Here is a 19,279-nt window from a genome sequence, read left to right on the forward strand (position 1 = left end):
TACGAATAATACATGTTCCATAAGGTTATCGTGAGGATTAAATAAGAAAATTTACATTAAATGGTCAGCACAACCACCAATGCAGACAATGGTGACGACGCCAAATCTCCTAGTCCAGGAAGGTCAGGTAGGTCATGGTTGGGACAACGGGTGGGGCTTAAATTGCGAGGTAATCAATACCTAGAACTGATGCTCCAGGAGATATTTTTTTATTAAGAGATACCAAACCAAAGTCTGGAATGACCCTCTGGAGACCATTGAGACCACGAGACTCCAGCTTTGGAAACCTCAACGTTCCAGGGTTTCGAGATGCAGTGTTTGGCCAAACCTTTGTGCGAACAAAGACTACAATTCCCAAGCTGCATCACCCCAGGCCCGCCCCGCCCCGCTCACGTCGATGCGTATCGCCTACTTCTCGCCAGGCTCCTGGCCCGAACTACAGATCCCGGAAGACCTTGGAGCACCGGTCCCGTCTCCCGGCTCATCACTTCCACTCTGTGAAGCGAAACTGCGGCCGCGTTGTCCGTTGGGAAACGTAGTTTTGCGGTGACCAGGCCCCTCCCCCTCCAGGCCCAGGCGCGGCAATAAGGCGGGCGAAGTGGCAGTGCTGGAATACCCGCTCCTAACTGCCCACCCGGAAGGGTAACCTGGCTGGGGAGGATTCTGGAGACGCTCCTGGGGTCGGGGTGGCTGAGAACGTGGCTCGAGTTCCACGCCTGTACGGGTGAGAAGGCGGACGAGACCAAATGTCACCTGGAAGAGGGAGTGGGGCAAGGGACGGGTGAATCCAAGTGGAGATAATAGGGGTGGCATTGGGGCGTGGCGCTCCCTTACTGCCTGGGTGGAGGGTGGTGCCCGCGCAGAATCTGGTGGAGCAGCGCTCCCGGCAAAGTGAGGCAAAGGGGAGTCTGGGTGGTAAGATCTTTAGGGTTTGGGGCTGATCAGTGAGACGCCTTCATCCTCTGGCCTCCCCTCCCCTGCCTCGTGGAGGCGGCGCACCCGGCCCTAGGCCTGGAGTGTTTGGGGGTGTAAGGGAGCCCTGGTTGGAAAGTTAGGAGTGTGTTACCCAGGGAGCCTGAGGGCTTCAGCTCTGCCAGGGGAGCAGTGCCTTTCCCAAATCCTTCCTAACTGGTGGTTGGAGGAGGTGAGAGGTCTCAGGGGGTACCATGGAAACCCCATATGTTTTGGAGCTCTGCCCGAAGGGAGTCTTCAGCAGCAAGGAAAGCTTTGAACCCTCTCAGTCTCAGCAGTGCTGCTGGAGTCTTCCCCATGTCATCATTGTAAACATAACACTTCAGTAGGTTGGATGAGGGCTTGGTCTGAACCAAGCCAGAGAAATTGGGGTCCAGCTCCTTGGTCCTAGAACATTGTAAAAGATTGTGTTGTTCATAGAGAAATGTCCTGAGTAAATTAATTGAAAAAAAATGAGGATACAAAGCAATATATATACTGATCCTTTTTGTAATAAATACACATATCTCCTAAATATGTGGCATGTATCTACGGATATGAGTAGGAAAAAGTCACTTTAAACGACTCTAAACCACTAACAGTGCTTATTGATGGGTGGTGAGATTACAGATTAATTTTACTCTTTTCTGTACATCTTTTTGTAGCATCTGAATTTGTACAATGAACATGCGTCACCTTTTTTTTTTTTTCCCCCTCTGCTTATTTTTCCAAAAAGTCACCGTTGCTCCACGGTGGTGCATTTTGGAAGGCAAGCACCGAGGCTGACTTCTTTGTGCCTTGCGCCTGGCCACCTGCAGATTGGTTTGCCAGGAATAACAGGATTGAATTCAAGGGCTGAATTTAGTGTGCAGTCTATGTGAGGCTAATGCTTCTTTCCTTCTTCCAGCTTGGCAGGAGTCTGTTAGCAAGTGTCACACCATGGTACGTGGCTGTTTTGGTCTATGTCAGTCTAATCCATTATTGCTTCTGGTTTGAAACGTCATCTTTCTCATTATCTGATAGATTAGGTTGCACTGCATAACTTCCTTGGGATCTGCTAGCTCAGGTTGGCTGGGGGGATGAGAGGGAGAATAATACTGCAGCTAAAATACCTTTTTAGTTTTGGATTTGATCTCACCTTGCTCTTTGCTTTTTTAGTATATGCTACCTATTATCCCTGTGCGTGTGTGTGTGTGTGTGTGTGTGTGTAATTGTAAAACAAACCTTTAACATATCCCTTGATTGTGCACATTGTGCATTTCCTGGAGGAAAGTTTGTTAAAATCAAGGTAGTATGAAAAATAAATATATTTAATGTTTATTTCAATATTGTTTTTCCTTCCTCAGCTTTTGCCAAGTTCCTGATTAAAGATTGACGTCCCTGCATAAGTATTTCCCAGTTAAAATGTCCTTGCCTCTTACAGAGGAGCAGAGGAAAAAAATCGAAGAGAACCGACAAAAGGCTCTGGCCCGTAGAGCTGAGAAATTATTAGCAGAACAGCATCAGAGCCCAGGCTTTGGCTCCTCCATTGCCACCAACTCTTCCCAGTCCAAGCAGGGCCCTACCCCAAACCTCCCCAGGGATCCGTCTAAGCCAGTGAACCATGGTGTCGTTTTCCTGCAGCAGAATCTCAATAGTTCATCTAATGGTGACCAAAGACCTCCTAATTCCCACAGTTTTCATCTAAGCTCTCCAGAGCAGGCAAAGGGGATCTGGAAAAGGCAAGAAGATGTGTCCCCAGCCTGCCCGCGCCACGGCCCATCAGGTCAAATGACTCTCACTGGCATCTCTCCTCCCTTGGCACAGAGTCCTCCAGAGGTCCCCACCCAACAGCTGTTGGGTGGTACGTTAGGTCAAGGTCATCCTCAGGCTTCACAGGAGATCAAATCCACACCCTTTGCTAACACAGCTCATGAGCCTTTGGCCAAAGCCAAGAGTTTCCAGAAGACACTAACTCCTTTCTTTAGACAGCCACCCAGGGATCCTGGAGTAGAGGCCAAGGCAGTGAGGCCCTCCACCTCGGGGCAGAACATTTCTGACACAAACTGTGGCTCGGGAAGTGCAACACCTGGGACAGAAGGCAGACGCCCTCAGAAATTGGGGGCCTCACTCCACAAAGCAGGAAGCTCCCAGAAGGGAATGTGCATAAGGAGTGGGGATCGTTTCCAGGTGAAGATCGGGTACAATGCAGAGCTCATTGCGGTTTTTAAGCGTCTTCCCAGCAGAAGTTACGGTAATGAGGCTTCGGTCTTATTCTTCACATGGTTTTTTTCTATTTTTAGAGTCTCTTTTAATCTTAACAGTTTCTCATAAATATGAAGAGAGTGCATTGGCACATTCTGTCCGTCCAGTTGTTGAAATTTTCATTTTAGCTCATGTTGCCTTTTGTAATAGACGTTCCCTCCGTCAGCTGCCAAACTTGGGGTGCTACATGGCCATATGGGGAATGGATGAGTATTTACTGAGAGGCCAGTTCCCCGGCCGGTGCTTTGTTTGTGTTGTAGCACTTATGCGTAACAACAGTTTTTTGAGATAACTGAATGTGATTTCCATTTTAAAGGGAATAGGACTGGCTGAGGAAGGTGAAGTAAGACACTCAGGTTCGTTCTTGTGGAAGGGCAGAGCTGGGATACACTAGCTCGGCCTCAGCCCAGAAAGCGTGCTCCTAGTGCTGTTGGCCTGACTACACTGGGTCACAGAGAACTTGGGTTCTAGCCCCGCCTCCGTCCTCTGCCCTCTTAGGCGATGCCATAACGTTCCTGGGCCTGATGAGTTCCACTATCTGGAGTACAAGCACTGTCCTCATTTGCATTTGCTCTTTGTCCCCCACGGGGATTTTTGTACATCCGTAGGGGCTCTCAGTCGACTGTTTTTTGAACCGAGCACTCATTCATTCATTAAACAAGCTTTTAGTGAATGTCTCAGTACAACTCAGAACAACAGTCGTCAGCCTCATTATGGGCAAACCAAGTACTTGTGTTTCATTTCAGATCCTGCCACCAAGACATGGAACTTCAGCATGACCGACTACGGTGCCCTGAGTAAGTAGGCATGTCATTGCCCTGCATGCAGGGAAGTCCTGGTGTCGAGAAGCCCCTAGAGCATCAGCTGCTCTCCAGCCCATGGTTTAGGGCACTACCCCAGTGCTCCTCTCCCTTCTCACTCATGGGCTGCCTACTGAGGCGACTCGTTGGGTGAAGGTCACCATATTCACAAAAGCTAGCGCATACTGGAGCCGCCCTGCCGGGTTGTTCTAAGCCCCTTATACAGGCAATCCTCAGAGATAGTGTGGGTTTAGTTCCAGACCACCGCGATAAAGCCGGTAGCACAGTAAAGTGACTCAGATGACTTTTTTGGTTTCCCAGTGCATATAAAAGTTATGTTTGCACTATACTGTAGCTTGTGAAGTGTGCAATTGCATTATGTCTGAAAAAACAATGTACAAACCTTAATTTAGAAATACTTGATTGCTAAAACATTACAGCTATGGCCTGAGCTTTCAGCAAGTCGTAATCACTGATCACAGACCCCCATAACAAATATAATAATAGCGAAACAGTGTGGAGTATCGCCAAGAATTACCAAAATGTGACACAGAGACAGGAAGTGAGCAAATGCTTTGGGGCAAATGACACCAATAGACTTGGTCCATGCAGGGTTGCCACAGACCTTCACCGTGTAAAAACAGCTCTGTATCTGCGAAGTGCGATGGACAAAGCAGTGAAACGAGGTACGCCTGTATGCACTGACTCTTTCACTTCTCACAGCAACCATCTTACAGATGGGAAAACTGAGGCCCAGAGAGGATAAGTAACTGAAATCGGTCACCCAGCCAATGAGTTGCACACCTGGGGTTCTGACCCAGCCAGCCTGACTTCAGAGCGCGTGTTCCCATGGGGCTGCCACTCCAGCCGTGACAGGCAGCTGTGCCGCCCCGAAAGGAATGGCTCAGCAGCAGACAGCCACGTCCTCACAGCTCTTCGTTCTTGTGGTTCACTTGCGGGGGCAGGGAGAGGGCGTAGCCCGGGCAGGCTCCAGTGAACCCCATTAATCCAGTGTGGTCCGTTGTCAGAGCCCTCGAGGGCACCCCCCTCTGTCTTCTGAGATTTTGTTGTCTCTTACATGATGGTTTTCGTCACCTCTTAGCACCCGGAGCCTCTACCCGTGCCAACACATCAGCCTTGGGTGTTCTGGCCTCCCGTTTTCCTCCTCTCTTCCCGTAAGCGTTTCCATGCTCTCTTTCCCCACCCAGTTCAAAAAGGGGAAAGGTGAAGGTGCACTTCACTTCTTTGCAGGTGTGGGGCCTGGGGTAGGATTCTTTGGAGTCACCGGCACAGTTTCTGGGGGGAGAGGGGTTGGGACAGCCCCCTGCACGATTTCCTGCGTCTCTCCTTGGCGTCCACCTCTTTAAGTGTGTGGCATTGGGGGGGTGTCCTTTTGTGGGGGGTGGGGGGGCTCACTTTTACTGTTATTTTAATCCCTGTGTTGGGTGTTGGGAGGGGGAGAGCCCGTACTCTGGGTTAAGATTGCAGGTTTCAACACCTGAGTTTCTCATTTTTGCTCGTTTTAAACCAGTGATTTTCACAACCACGGTGTTTTTGTATTACCGTTTTCTTACTACTATACTCACAATGCGTGGTGACTTGGATAACTTCTGCTTTTGCAGATTGGTTTTCTGTGTGGTATGGTTGCTTTTTGTAATGCCCCACATCTTTTTAAAAAACTGGTTATTGGACACAAAATTCTCTATATAGCTTTTAGATGAATTTTACTGATTATGAATTATTTAGTTCATCTGTGTTTCTTACCGGTGTTTCACACACTTGACTTCCTGTCTACTGAGATGTCCCTTGAACGCTGTGCAATGATTGTGGGGTTGTGCATTCATCCTTGTCCCCCCCCACCACCACTGTTGAAGTACAGTTGACACACAGTGTTACATTTGTTGCGGGTGTGCAACATGGGGATTGGGCAACGCTGTGTGAGGCTGTGCTCGGCACAAACGTAGCTCCCCTCTGTCCTTGTTTCATTTCCAGATAGGTTTATGATGTGCTTTCCTAGTAGGTTATCCTTTTTATCAACGTAACGTGTAAAGACTGTCAGTCTTTCTGTCATTTTGCTTTAGGCATACCTGTGAATTTTGCCTTTTTAACCCTCCCACACATACATTGTAGAAAATGTGGAAAGTATATGATCGTGCAAAGAACAACAACTGTTCCCCCATAATCTCCTGACTCAGTTAACCACTATTAACATTTGGTTTTGCTTCTTCCAGCCATTTTCTGTGTGTTAAGACATGCACATTTTATCTATGTAATATAATTTTTATCTTGCTTTTTTTACGTAGTGTTCCAGCAGAAGCATTTTTATTTTAATGGTGAATGTTAGCCGCTAATTCTGAGCAATGACAATACAGGTATTCCTTATTGGACTACTTTGAGCCCTAAGAAAATGATTTCATACTGTCGAACTCAATATTGGTTTTTGTATTATTGTTTTTTCCAAAACTTCTCCCTAAAAAAAATTAATAGCTGTATAACATTCCATGGTATAAATGTGTCATAAATGGCTTAAATAATTTCCTTTTTGTTTCACTTGTCTTTGCTCCCAGTTTTCCCAGGATTAAAGCTGTAAGGAATACCTTTCTCCATAAATCTCTGTATTTTCACTTGTTAGTTTGGGCAGATCCCTGGAAGTGGTGTCATGATCACTGTTTAGGACTCTTGTTCTAGATTACCAAATTGTTCTTCAAAAGGTTTTATTCTCGGCCAGCAATGCAGATACCTCGGTGTTTTGTTTTTTTTTTTTTAATTTTAATCTTGCAGGTTTGATGAGTAAAAATGGCTTTTTATTTCTCTGCTTATTTGTGAAGTTGAACATTTTTCCAGATGTTTGTTACTCATTTCCCCCCACTCTTCTGTGTTCATGACATCTCTGTCTTCTTATTTTGTGGTATAGTATTTTCTCAAGTGCCAGCTCTACTCTAATTTCTTGCAAAAATCTTTATTTGGTAGTTTTGCCTTTCAATTCCGTTTGGGTTTTTTTTTTTTTTTGACAGTTTAATTTTATGTAGTCAAATCTGCTAATCTATAAAATGCATCTGTCACAGATAAAATCAGACTGTAGGCTGCATTTGTGGGCTGACGGTTCTGTGTCTCTTTCCCTGGCTCTCCAAGCAGGAGAGAGCAGTGACCTGGGGATTGGGTTGAGGGGGTGATTCCTGGGCCGTTGGCTTCGGTGGCTTCTCTGACACAGCAGCAGCAATTTCCATTAAGTTCAAGCATCTTGGTGAGACTCCTTCTCCTGTTCATTTCTGAGTTGCAGGTTTTGTAATTTGAATACTTAAGGTGCAGAAGTTACATTCAGTAAAGGCTGGAATTCCCAGTGCCCCAGTGAAAGCGCACTTGCAAGCCTTCCTGATCTAACCATCCGCCTGGTCACATCTGCCCTTTTCTTCCGCAGTGAGAGCAGCCCAGAGCCTCCCCACGGTCACCCTGGAGCCTTTGGAAGGGGAGGACAGCAGGGAGTCACTCTCCACTGGGAGCGTGGCCCATGCCTGCCTGCCTTCAGCTCCCTCCCTGGCCTTCGTCAAAGGGCAATGCGTGCTCATCTCCCGGGCCCGCTTCGAGGCAGACATCGGCTACTCCGAAGACCTGATGGCACTGTTTAAGCAGATGGAGTCCAGAAGTTATGGCAAGTAATTGGCTCTTGCCGGATTCCTAGGATGCATAGTGGTCCATGATCTCCGGGCAGGTTATTTTTCTCTCTGTTTGAATGTTCAGAAATAACTTTTGTCCTTAGGAGAGCTGGAGACACAGGCATGTGCCATAAAAATAGATGCCCTTGGGTAGACTGAGTCCATGCTTGTCAGCCTGGAGCACGCATCCATACTGCCGGGAGGGCTTGGTAAAGCAGAGTGCCACGCCCCACTCCCCCCGAGCGATCACTGGTGCCTAGTGCCGCCCCAGAGACGCTGATTTAATTCCCTTGGGTGGCCAGCATGGAAAACCACTGGCCAGGGCAGAGCAGTTCTGCTTTGTTTTTTGTGAGGCTCTTCAAAGGTGCCCTGTCCGAATCAGGAGCCGAAGTTGGTTTAGAATTTGGAACTGCTGGATTTCATTCTCAGCTTGGGCCGTGTCGCTTTGCTGAACCACATGGCTTTTATGGGTCGCTCTTCTCCCGGAAATCCTTGAAATGGTGTTAGTCTTTTCCTGAGGGAAGTAGGAAGCAGACCCTTAACAGCTGCCGGTTCTGATTGCTTGTGTCCAGGCAAGGTCATGGAAGCAGGCTCTCTAGAGTTACTTGCTCGGTGAGCTTTCTTCGGGGTTTGGGGTTCCGTAGGAGGAGGGGATGCCAGCTGTTACGTTTGTATTCCTTAGGCGGTAGAGTTTTAACTCACAGGGGCAGCCTGCTGATAGGATTTAGGGGAGGCAGGCCGGGGCCTGGCCTGAGTCATGAGACGGGCCACACGCACGAGAGCTGGCGTTCCTTGCCCCTTCTGCTTCCTTGGATTTCTGGCTTCCGTGTGGGGTCGCCCTTACAGGCCAGTGCAGATGGCCAAGTGGGACCCTTGAGATCACACTCCTGACGTGGCCTCCTGTGCTGGGAAGGTGAATGGCTAAAATAGCGACACCCCATCCTGCCTCCACCCAGACGTGCAGAAAGCATGATTGGATTTTTTTGCCATACTTACGCTTCACAGACTTGCCCATCTGCTGTTCTGCCACGGTCAGGATCCAGCTGTTGTCAGGAAGAGTCTCCCGTACAGTTCCCATGTCAGGAGTCGTCTGTCTGCCTTTGATCTGTCAGAGTATACCTGGGCTACCTTGCTTTTTCCCCTGACACTGACTCACTGTGTTGATGCCGCCGGTTCCCTCACCACCTTGCTTTCCCAGTGACCATGCGGAGAAGACTTAGTGTCTGCTCTGTGCACAGGGCATTTGTCTAGTGGAAGCTGTCATGATTTTCTCCGAAGATAGAGCGATAGGGAAGCTCTGTAAGAACTTAGGCGGTGTTGGGTACTGAGACGCTCGCCCTTCTTGGTCTGTATTGTACGTAGCATGTGCTGCTCTATATTAATCAGCAGCGGGTGTCACACTAATAACAACAATCATAACAGTTTATAATCACCAGCTTTCTTTTGAGCGCCCATTGTTTACCGAACACATGTTCATAAGCATTTTATTTTTCATTTAGTTATTTTTTGTGGGGGAGGGGCAGAGGGAGAGAGAGAATCTTAACTGACTGAGCCACCCGGTGCCCCATCGTAAACATTTTGCGGCAGGGGCTGTAGTGTCCTGATTTTTCAGGTGTGGGCACTGAGGCACAGAGAAGTTACATAATTTGCCCAAGGTCACACAGCTAGGAAGTGGCATGACCGGGATTTGAACATAGGCTGTTTGGCTCGTCTGACCATGTGCAGCTCGTTTCCGGTGTATGAAAGGGAGCTAATAATAGTGCCCAGCTCTTAGGGTCATGAGGAGCAGAGGAATGTCACGTGTGAGTCTCTTGGCACTGTGCCTGGCTTAAAGTAAGCACTGAATAAATGTAAGCTACTATTATTACCCCTATCTTGGAAATGGAAGACATTTCTGACTTCCCCGGGCCATTCCCGGTGACGGATGCCCATAGGTCCCCATAGGACCCTTTGTCATCCCCTTAACAGCTCAGTAAGGTTGCCGTGTCTGCTTGTCTTTTCTCGCTGAATTCTGTGAAAGCCTTGAGGGCAGGTACTCTCCATTTCTGTATCCTGTATCCAGGACCAGGACCAGGCACAGCGTCCTAGCTTACTGGAGATTTCTGGAAAAAGGGAATGAATGAGTAATGACGCAGCAGGAGGGCGCAGGGAGTCACACTTACTTGTTTGTTTGTTGTCATTGCAGATGTCAAGACCAGGAAGTGGAACTTTCTCTTGGAAGAACACAATAAACTAAGTGAGTTGCCTACCTTGCTTGTTTTATACCATGCTAGTGTTAAGCTTTCATTATCTGCCTTAAATTTTGCATATTTTAAAGGAAGACCTCCCCTCTCCACCCTCCCCCCTCCACCTTCCTTCGACTCTCCACCTGTGGTAATTTCACATGCTCAGGCACAGGACAAGTGAAGGGGAAGATGTTCCCAGGCAGCTGAGATGGTGGCTTTACAGTCACCCAGGCAGACGCAGGGTCCCCTCTTCTATCCGAGCGTGACAGCTCGTCAAATTCCTAAAGCCTGTGAAAGAAGTATTAGATGGGGACTTGGAGCGTCAGACGTGAACTAGGTTTGCTTAGCGTAGATGGGAGCCACTGTAGATTCCCACTAAGAACAGGGTCTCGGTTTACTTCTAAAACCAGATGATCAGTGAGGTTCGGAGGGTCTGAGTGGTTACAGGCTTCGTAATAGGCCTGGGCGTGCATGCATTTAATAAGCACTTTGGAGACTGACCCAGGGAGGAGATGTGTGTATGGGTATAAGAATAGGAAGGGGAAGCCGGTTTGGGCTCACCATTCGTCTCTGTGCTCTGCATGGGTGGGGCGGTAAGTTCTAGTATGCCTGAGAAAGGGGGACGTGGGCATGGCTCAGCCTGTCCCGGAACGCCCATCTGTCACCCATGTACCAAGCTGTCACATGCCCGCAGTGGGTCTGCAGCTGGCACAACTTACATTCCTGCTTGGCCCCCTGAGGACTTGGGCCTCCCAGCCATGCTGGTCCCAGTCAGGCCAGGAGAGACAAGCTCCTGCCAAGGACCTCCGAGTCATTGCCCATCTTGCCCAGCAGGCCAGGGCTGTCATCAAGAGGGAAGAGCTGGGTTTCTTCCTTCCGTCTCCTTCTCGTGTGACTTATGAGGTGACATCAGGCAGATGATTCCACATTCTGGGTCCCCCCTATCCTTTCAGTGAAAGAAGGGGTCGTCAATCCGTATCTGCCCTGTTGACAGAAATTCAGTGTAAGGGAAGTGCCTTTGATTCCTCGCAGAAAGGCTTGCTGCAAACTCACAGACTGTAAACGCGGGGACCCCATGCCACTTCCCCCACCCCAGGTCTTGTTCCTTGTGTGCGAAGCTAGCTTACTGACCCCGAGCTAGTGAACGTGTGCATGTGAAACTCATTAAGAAATGGTCATAAGACCTTCTGAGTGTATGAATGCTCACTGCTGACGTGGTGACGATTATTTTCTCCAGATAAGGTAAATCTAAGAGCTTTCCTCCTCCCTTTTTTCTCAGTGACTTGAGGACTTTTGCCCATTGTGAAATTGGCAAAAGGCCTTTTGTTTTCCCCGGGCTGTCACAGTCCAGAAGGGTTCTGCATCCCCCTCACTGATCTTGTCTTGTCAGCTGCTATTTGAAAACATTAACATCTCTCTGCCGTGTGGCTCACTAGAATTCTGCCAAAGAGCTGTTTTACAGAAACGATTTCTAGATGACTCATGAAGCCAGACAGCACACTCCTGTCATCTTCCAGCACCTGGAAAGGACATCCGTGAACTGGGGGGCTTCCTCAGAAACACAGCCACTCGGCTGAACTAGCAGCATAGGGTTATGGAGGCAGTAGTTGGTGGGAGACAGAGTGGAGGTTGGGTTTTCCTCTCGAACGGCTGGAAGAGCATAATGCTCACACAGCACCACATTTCACACCGACCGGATCATCAGGCCTTTTCTTAGCTTCCACCAGGTGTTTGAGTGCTGGCGATCCCAGGATTAAAATGAAAATGGTTTCTGAAAGCACATGGGGCGCTCAGTCTCCTGAAGTGTGCAGAAATCAGCACGTTCAGATTTAATTTGGAGGTAGAAAATGTATTTCTCCGTCAATACGGGAAGTCTCTTTTATATTAAAGCCGCCAACCGTACCTAATTTTTTATCGTGGTGATTCTGTTCACGCAAAGCATTTCCAGAAATAACTGGTATATACATTTAGCGAAAATAGAAATGGATTTAAATATTGAGAATACAAAGCAACTTAAGGTAGCGGTGGCTGGCTCAGCCCTCCAGATTCAGATGAGTATTTGCAATGGTAGTCAGTCGGTGGTGTGGCAGAGAGCTTGGAACACCTTGTGAGGATATTGGGAAAACACATGACCGTATGGAAAGAAGAACCAACCACCTTAGAATTTCAAATAATATTGGGGAGAAATGAAATATACCCGGCTTCTTATTTGGTTCCTTTTACTAGATTCCTGAGAACAGTTAGCTCCTTGGAGGGTTACAGTGACTCCCAGGGTACCTGTGCAAAGGTAAAGGATGAAGAGCAATCGAAGATCTGCAAACAGTAGTTACTCCTCCAATTCGATTTTTCAAAGGACAATGGTTTCCCCATCCATTACATGGGGGGTCGAACCACTCACTTGGAAGGAAAGTAAAGACCCCTAAATATGAGCTTTAATTGAAAGAGTCAGAGTGATGGTCACTCTTAGGAATAGTTTAGACTCTGAGCTTAGCAGGGGTTGGTAAATTATTTTTGTAAAGGACCAGATAATAAAGACTTTTTAGGCTTTGTGGGCTACATGGTCTCCCGTCTGCTCGGTTCTGCCACGGTGGCAAGCCCAGATAAGCAAGTTGTCACAGCTGTGTTCCCAACACACTTTCTTTACAAAGCAGGCAGTAGGCCGGTTTGGTCCACAGGCCTTAGCTTGCCATTGCCAGCACCTGCTTTCGAGGATCGGTAGGATGCTGTCAGGTCCCCTCCAGACCAAGGGACTTGCCAGGTGCTTCATTGCTGACGTCAGGGAGATCAGTGTTCTCTTAGGGAAAGGGTCACCCAGGTGCAAGGCCACTTGCATTTTTATCACTTGGTGGCCTTAGCGTGGATCCTGGCCTTTGTTGTCGCTGCCGTTGTTTGTAAATAGCCCTCCTGTCCTCTTGATATTTCTCACTGAACAGAGCACAGCAATTCCTTGCCTATTGGCAGCAGGTAAAGTAAAATTCTCAACTTCTCAAACATCAAAATCCAAAGAAAACGTGAAGAGAATGGAAGCAAGACAAGATTTATTCATTCTACATCTTGCTTTTTTTATGGGTCTTTTGGAACTGATTTTTAAGAATGTGGGTCCTTATTTATTTGAATGGGAATACTAAGATAATTTTTAAAATTACTTTAGGTTAAAAAAGAATCAGTCACAGAAACATTTGCAATTCTTCCCAGGGTCCACGTAGTGTAGAAAATCAATTTGGCATTCATGATTGCCCTCTTACTTGCAGAGACTGGGAGTAGCGAGGGAGCATTCGCTCTCTAGGTTTATGTACTTGCTCAGGGTATGACTGTCAGCCTAAGCTTTCTCTCTAGTTACGTTTTTGAGAAGGTGGCACACAGCAGAATTCCAGCCACTGAGCTCTGTATTTCAGAGCCCCTTCACTGTCCTCAGCTCTCGCGGGCATTTCCCTCCAAGTCACACAGCTCTGTCCTTCTTTCTAGTCCAGAGCGTGCGCTGCCTTCCACAAGTTCAGCTGGACCCTCTGCCCACGACACTCACCCTGGCATTCGCGTCGCAGCTGGAGAAGACCTCTCCCTGTCTCACAGAGCCCATCCCCGAGGCCGACCTTTCTGGAGTGGACCCCAAGCTCGTGTCCAATCTGCTGCCCTTCCAGAGAGCGGGAGTCAAGTAGGTTCTTGGGTCTTCCCCTCTCCTGGACTTCATGACTCATACTAACTGGGTTCAGATGCTCCTTCTTTTAAGAGCACTCATCTTTCATGGACATCGAGAAGCATCTAGGCATTACACAGCCAGGTGTGTTGTAAGCTAAGCCTGATTATAACCATCGATTTCAAATTCCATGAGTTAATCAGGACTCCGGATTGCAGGTGTGCAGAAACCCAACTCAGACGGGTTCCAGAACAGAGATTTCTCAGTGCGCTTAGTAGCAAACTAAGGGTCTCCAAAGATCTCATCAGGACTCTGTCCCACCCTCAGCTCAGCTGTCTCCTGAGTTCGCTTTGTTCTCAGCCAGGTGCTCCTCAGGTGTGGCGGCTAGGGCTCAGCAACCAGCGGAAGCACCTCTTTCCTGGTGGGGCTGACACTGAATGGCCTGAAGTCTGGTGCCGACGCTGGGACCAGTTGCTGTGGCCTGTGGGCTGGGGAGTCTTATTGGTGAGACTGGATGACAGGCCCATCCGTGGAGCCAGCTGGTAGGGCCCCACCCCCCAAGTTACTTGGACTGAGAGTGGAAGGTGGTGGTTTTCCAAAAGAAAGTCAGGATGTTCTTATTATAGACAGAAAAGCAGATAAGCCCACATCGTGACCTGTCCTGTTTCCAGAGCTTCTCGGGAAAAGCCAAATGACAGGTTTGAACTTGCCTTCTAGTGAAAATACTAGAGGTCCAGGAGAGGAAAGAGATGGTCAGAGCTTCATCTGTCATTCGACGGTGTGGCTGGGGGTAAAGCCCTAGGTAAGGGAAGAAAGTATATCATCATGGACCCACAGGCAGCCTGCTCGTGAAGTTTTGGTAAAAGCTTGGCCACTGTCTCAGACAGGATTCTGCGATTTGGGAACAGTCATACCTCCCTACATTCCCGTGGTCCCAGCTCTGTTCATACCCTTTCCCTCGTCTTCCCTCCCAGTTCCATCTGTCTCAGCTAACATGCTTTGCACAACTTCATCTTGCTTGAGAGGTTGCCGACCCACACCCCCGGGCAGCCTCTGTCTTCGCTGTCCAAGCTCCTCTGGGCCGCCTTGGAGATCCTGGGCCCGTGTGGTATGTGCCGCCTTGCCAGCGAAGCCGTCACCACCAAGAGGCTCCGTGTAGAGGCCCGCCCGGCCTGACATGCGCCAGAACCAGAGCCTAGCCAGCAGCTTCCATCTTTTTCCCTGTGCAAGGACATCGGAGCTGAAATCCACATTTTGTGCCGACGAGCGCGGCACTTGTGTTCTACCAACTGCCCTGTTGGAAATGGCGTTCGCTGTGTGCTTGTTTCTCTGTTAGGCACACATTTCCTTTATTCTCCTTTTTGGCCACTTTGTTCCTTAGCTGGGCTACTTCAAGGCAGGGAAGAAGGAAAGGCCACGAAATGCAAGGGCTCTTCTGCTTTGAGAATGACTGGATGGACAAACCATAGGGACGCTGCGAACGGCCGAAGCAGAGGGTCCTCTGGGGTATGTTGCTTAGGTGCCCCGTCCGCCCTGGCCGTCAGTTCTGTAAACTAAAATGTGAGGTAAAAAATGTATCTTTTCACACTTGCCTCCCCCATTCATCTCTCTGGACGGTTGATCCTGGAAATAGTCTAGAAGATTTTAACCGAGGCAGATGTGCCGAGAAGAGGCTGGGTCTGTCGGAGAGGTGAGGTGGCACCACACCGGGCTTCCTTCCTTGCCACTGAAGGCATATGGTGGTCACAGCCCGGGGGGGCAGAAGGGGTGGGTGCTGCCTCCCCTGGTCTCCACCGTGGCTGCTGGGGGACAGAGCAGTGCTGTGACATGACATGTGTCGCCCGCCAAGCCGGGCGAGCTGGCTCCTGCCACCCGCAGAAACACTGCTCAGTTTGCCGCCTTTGCTGAGCGCTGGCTTTCGAAGGGCAGAAACGCTCTTTCCAGCAACTCCGAGAGGCCCCCGCAGCCTGGAACTCCTGTCAGCCGTACCCACTGCTGATCAGAAGGGGCTACACTCTCTGCCTTGGCTGTGTGAGAAGGAAAGAAAAAGAGCTCATTGATGGGCTTCTTCTCAGATTTCTGAGCAAATGATCAGTTTTTCAGGAATTCAGATGAAAGAGAGCTGGTGTTTGGATCAGGAGACCAGACATCTGGCACTTGGGATCCTTTTCCCTTTTCACTGATTCATTTGTGAGTCAAGCAAGTCCCGTTCAGTGTTCATCTTGATTATTTTTCTCTTTTTTCGTGGAATAGTAGTTAGAAGAGAAACACTTCCCCAGCACGTATGATGGTGCCAGGCACTGTAGTCAGTGCCCGAAACATTAACTCGGTTAAACCCTGATGACGGTCTCTGGGGTTGGGCCCTTTTTTCCCCATCTCATGGCTGAGGCACGAGGAGGTGAGATAACTTGTGGAAGGTACCCAACTGCGAAGCGGTGGAACTGGAGTGCCCCCCAGGCCAGGCGGGCTCCCGGAGAGTGAAAGAGCGTGCCCTTCTTCACAAGGCATCAGCAGGAGTTGTCGCACTGGAGGGCCAAGGGGCCCCTGGCAGCTGCTGAGGCTGGTCCTCCCTGGTAGACAGACACCCTGGCGCCGTCCTCCCCTCGGCCTGTCCTCTTCTGCAGCATCCTCAGTCTTTGCCAGCTCTTTCCCTTTGCCCCTGTGCATAAACGTCCTCTCTGACCTTGAGAAAGCCTGGCTGTGATGCCACCATCTCTTCATTCTTCCCTTCCCTTCCATGCAGACCTCTCACGTGAACAAGACCACCCTTCCTGGCCCCTGTTTAGGGGCTGTTTCCCAGTCTCCCCCTCTTTCGCTCCCCCCCGTCTCGTCTGCACTGGACTGAGGGGGCCGCCTCTCTTCGAAGCTTCCTCCCTTGGCTTCCATGACCTTGTTGTCTTGTAGAGCCTCTCTCTGCCTTTTGACCACCATTCCACATTGTCCCTATTTTGACTCTTCAGTAGTAATATTACCATCATGCTGTCCCCTCATGGGCTCCTGTCTTCCTTCTCCGGGGGCGCAGGGCCCATGTTGCGCACTGCGGTGGCGCATATCGCTTTACATGGTGGCCTGACGGCAGGTTAGCTACCACCCCTGACAGATGTGCCACGCCACCGTCCTTCCCTCGTCTGCTTTCAGTTTTGCCGTAGCAAAGAGAGGCCGCCTGCTGCTGGCTGACGACATGGGCCTGGGGAAGACCATCCAAGCCATCTGTATTGCGGCCTTTTACCGGAAGGAGTGGCCGCTCCTGGTGGTGGTCCCATCATCTGTGCGCTTCACCTGGGAGCAGGTCAGTTCTCTTTGTATTGTGGTTTTAACTAGGAAGTGTCCTCAGTGTTGAAGCAATCAAATAACAGTTTGGGGACAGGGCCTGGGGAGCTTTAGAAGATCCTGTGTCAGCTGAAGGAGGAAGGGGAGGAGGTGGCCTTCGCGGGCCAGGCTCACGGTTTTCTGAACTAGAATGAGGGATAGCTTTAGGGAAGAAAGCCGAGGGGTTACGGGCTCAGACCTGCCTCCATCCGGCAGCAGAAGCTTCCTGAGCGCCTCTCGTGCCCCTGCTGCTAACCCCACTCACCGGTACCACACTGACGTCTCAAAATGGCTGCCTCCTTTATTTCCCTGAATCCCGTAGCGGCTGTGTGCGCGTGGCCGCGGTCGGTATTAACCCTGTTTACAGATGATAAAACTGAATCTCAGCGAGCTGAAGCAGGAGGCTCACTGGTAGCTGGAGGCATTATCGGACCTTGAAGGGGCGTCTCCTGAGGTGTCGGCTCAGGTTTTGTGCCCCTGCAGGAGGTGGCCAGGGCAGGATGCTCACTGTCAGCCAGGTGCCGTTAGAGCTGAAGAACCTGACATGGACATGGCATTCGCACTCGGCCGTGAGCGTTGTCCACCGTAAATCCAGGGGTCGGAGTGCTTCCAGGAAGTGAGTGAACGCCCATAGAAGCAAACTTGACAGAGAAAGGAGACCTCATTCATCGTCTATAGCTTTTCTCAGCTCTCTGCTACTCATGGCAGCTGTCTGCTTCCTCCCACGTTGGCTTCTTACTAAGCACCCCGTGAGCCACTTGGTGGACAAGAGGCGACTCTGCCTGTCACTGGTCAGCCTGATGCCCAGACATGCCCTTCCAACTGAAAAGAAAGCAAAACTTTAAAAATGTGCATTGCAATAATACCTCTTTTTTTTTTTTCCTGTCCTTGTGACCTGAATTCCCCCCACCTCTAAAAATGAACAATTCAACAGATACTTATTTGGTGTGTGTTAAGTTCCCCCAGCACCTCAAAAATTCTCAAAAAAAAAAAAAAAGAATCAGGTGGTCACTTACTTATGAGCAGGACCAAAACTGGAGGAAGAACCAGCCCTCGACATTGCCATGGTGTCAGCTGACATGCAGGGACCTCGTGGCCTTCCATTGGCTCCAGGCACTAGCTTGGGGTAGGGATGGCAAGATTTCTGGAGAGAGCAGATGATAAGTATTTTTGTCATTATCAATGTCTTTGGTATGTACCAGGATCTGCTAAAAAATCCTCTGTAAAATTCCTCTTAGAAAGAGTCACATTCTTGCCCTGCAGAAACCTGCCATCTAGTTAGAGATTCGAGGTCTGAGATCCGCAGACGCCACAGTGACTGCTTACGAGCCCTTGCTGACAAAGGCAGACAGTGTCATGTTAGTGGAAAGCGAAGGAGCAGATGGGTAGGAGGGTAGTGGAGATAATTGTTGTTCATGGGCCCAAGGGCGCCAGCAAATACAGGAGGGTGTGGAGAGAAGGGCGCTGAGTTCATTTTTTGGGGAGTATTAACGTTCACTGAGAGAGTGCCGTTGATGGGTGGGCTGGGGTCTCAGCGGGCAGCTGCTGGCTGGATCCCCCAGGTTTCCTTCTCCTCTGTCATCCCCAGGCCTTCCTTCAGTGGCTGCCGTCTCTGAGCCCAGACCGCATCAACGTCGTGGTGACCGGCAAGGACCGCCTGACAGCTGGCTTGGTCAACATTGTCAGCTTTGACCTTCTGAGCAAGTTAGAAAAACAGCTAAAAACCCCCTTTAAAGTTGTCATCATTGTAAGTGACTCGGCAGAGTCTTCAAGTACTTCATCTCTGGGGAAGCTTTCTTCTTAAAAGCTCCGAGAACTCTAATGTCTGTGCTCTCCTGGAGCCTCCCTCTGTTTCTAGGAGAATAGAAATCACTGTCTTTATTTTGTGGGAAACTGGCATTTTATTCATCTCAATAGCAGTTCTCAGCCCTGGCTGCATATTAGAATCTCCTGGGGAGCACTTTGGAAAGTGTCATTTACTAGGCCTGAGCTGGGGGTTTGCAGCCCATCTCCCCGACGTGAGGTCATGGATGGAGGCCAGCTTGGGGAACCCGGGCCGCCGGCCTGGACGGCAAGGGCATGTGCCTTCATCTGGTGCCCTCTCTTGTCCAAGGGGCTCAGATCAAACAGTAAGTTTTTTTCTAGCCAATATAAAGGCACTCGCTTACCCCCCCCCCCCCCCCAAAAAAAAATACAGCTGTCCCTTGAACAACATGGGTTTGAACTACATGGGTCCACTCATTGGCAAATTTTTTTCAGTAAATACAGCATGGTACGGTGAATGTGTTTTCTCTTCCTTATGATTTTTCTTAATATTTTTTCTCTAGCTTACTTTATTGGAAGAATACAGTAAGTAATCGTATAACACACAAAATACGTGCTAACTGTGCATGTTGTCGGTAAGGCTTCTGGATGAGTAGTTAAGTTTTGGGGGAGTCAAAAGTACATGCTGACTTTTGACTG

The 19,279-nt window shown here is 49.4% G+C and overlaps 1 protein-coding gene across 5 annotated transcripts in view; it reads left to right on the forward strand.

Moving 5' to 3' along the window:
* The first annotated feature begins 426 nt into the window (after nucleotides 1-426).
* SMARCAL1 (SWI/SNF related, matrix associated, actin dependent regulator of chromatin, subfamily a like 1) overlaps nucleotides 427-19,279 on the forward strand; it is a 57,147-nt gene continuing 38,294 nt past the window's right edge. For 2 of the 5 annotated variants that reach the window (XM_011233824.3, XM_034655153.1), the window contains exons 1-9: nucleotides 428-724; nucleotides 1,859-1,893; nucleotides 2,298-3,184; nucleotides 3,942-3,992; nucleotides 7,414-7,644; nucleotides 9,834-9,884; nucleotides 13,339-13,525; nucleotides 16,646-16,796; nucleotides 18,405-18,563. In XM_011233824.3, coding sequence (XP_011232126.1) covers nucleotides 2,356-3,184; nucleotides 3,942-3,992; nucleotides 7,414-7,644; nucleotides 9,834-9,884; nucleotides 13,339-13,525; nucleotides 16,646-16,796; nucleotides 18,405-18,563 — 1,659 coding nt within the window. In that variant the 5' untranslated portion in view covers nucleotides 428-724; nucleotides 1,859-1,893; nucleotides 2,298-2,355. Of the gene's footprint in view, nucleotides 725-769; nucleotides 892-1,858; nucleotides 1,894-2,297; nucleotides 3,185-3,941; nucleotides 3,993-7,413; nucleotides 7,645-9,833; nucleotides 9,885-13,338; nucleotides 13,526-16,645; nucleotides 16,797-18,404; nucleotides 18,564-19,279 lie in introns of those variants that run through there. The other 3 variants (XM_011233834.3, XM_011233831.3, XM_034655152.1) reach the window with 3 other exon arrangements.

Source organism: Ailuropoda melanoleuca, chromosome 2 (genome assembly GCF_002007445.2).
Source record: "Ailuropoda melanoleuca isolate Jingjing chromosome 2, ASM200744v2, whole genome shotgun sequence".
In the NCBI taxonomy this organism is placed as follows: domain Eukaryota; kingdom Metazoa; phylum Chordata; class Mammalia; order Carnivora; family Ursidae; genus Ailuropoda; species Ailuropoda melanoleuca.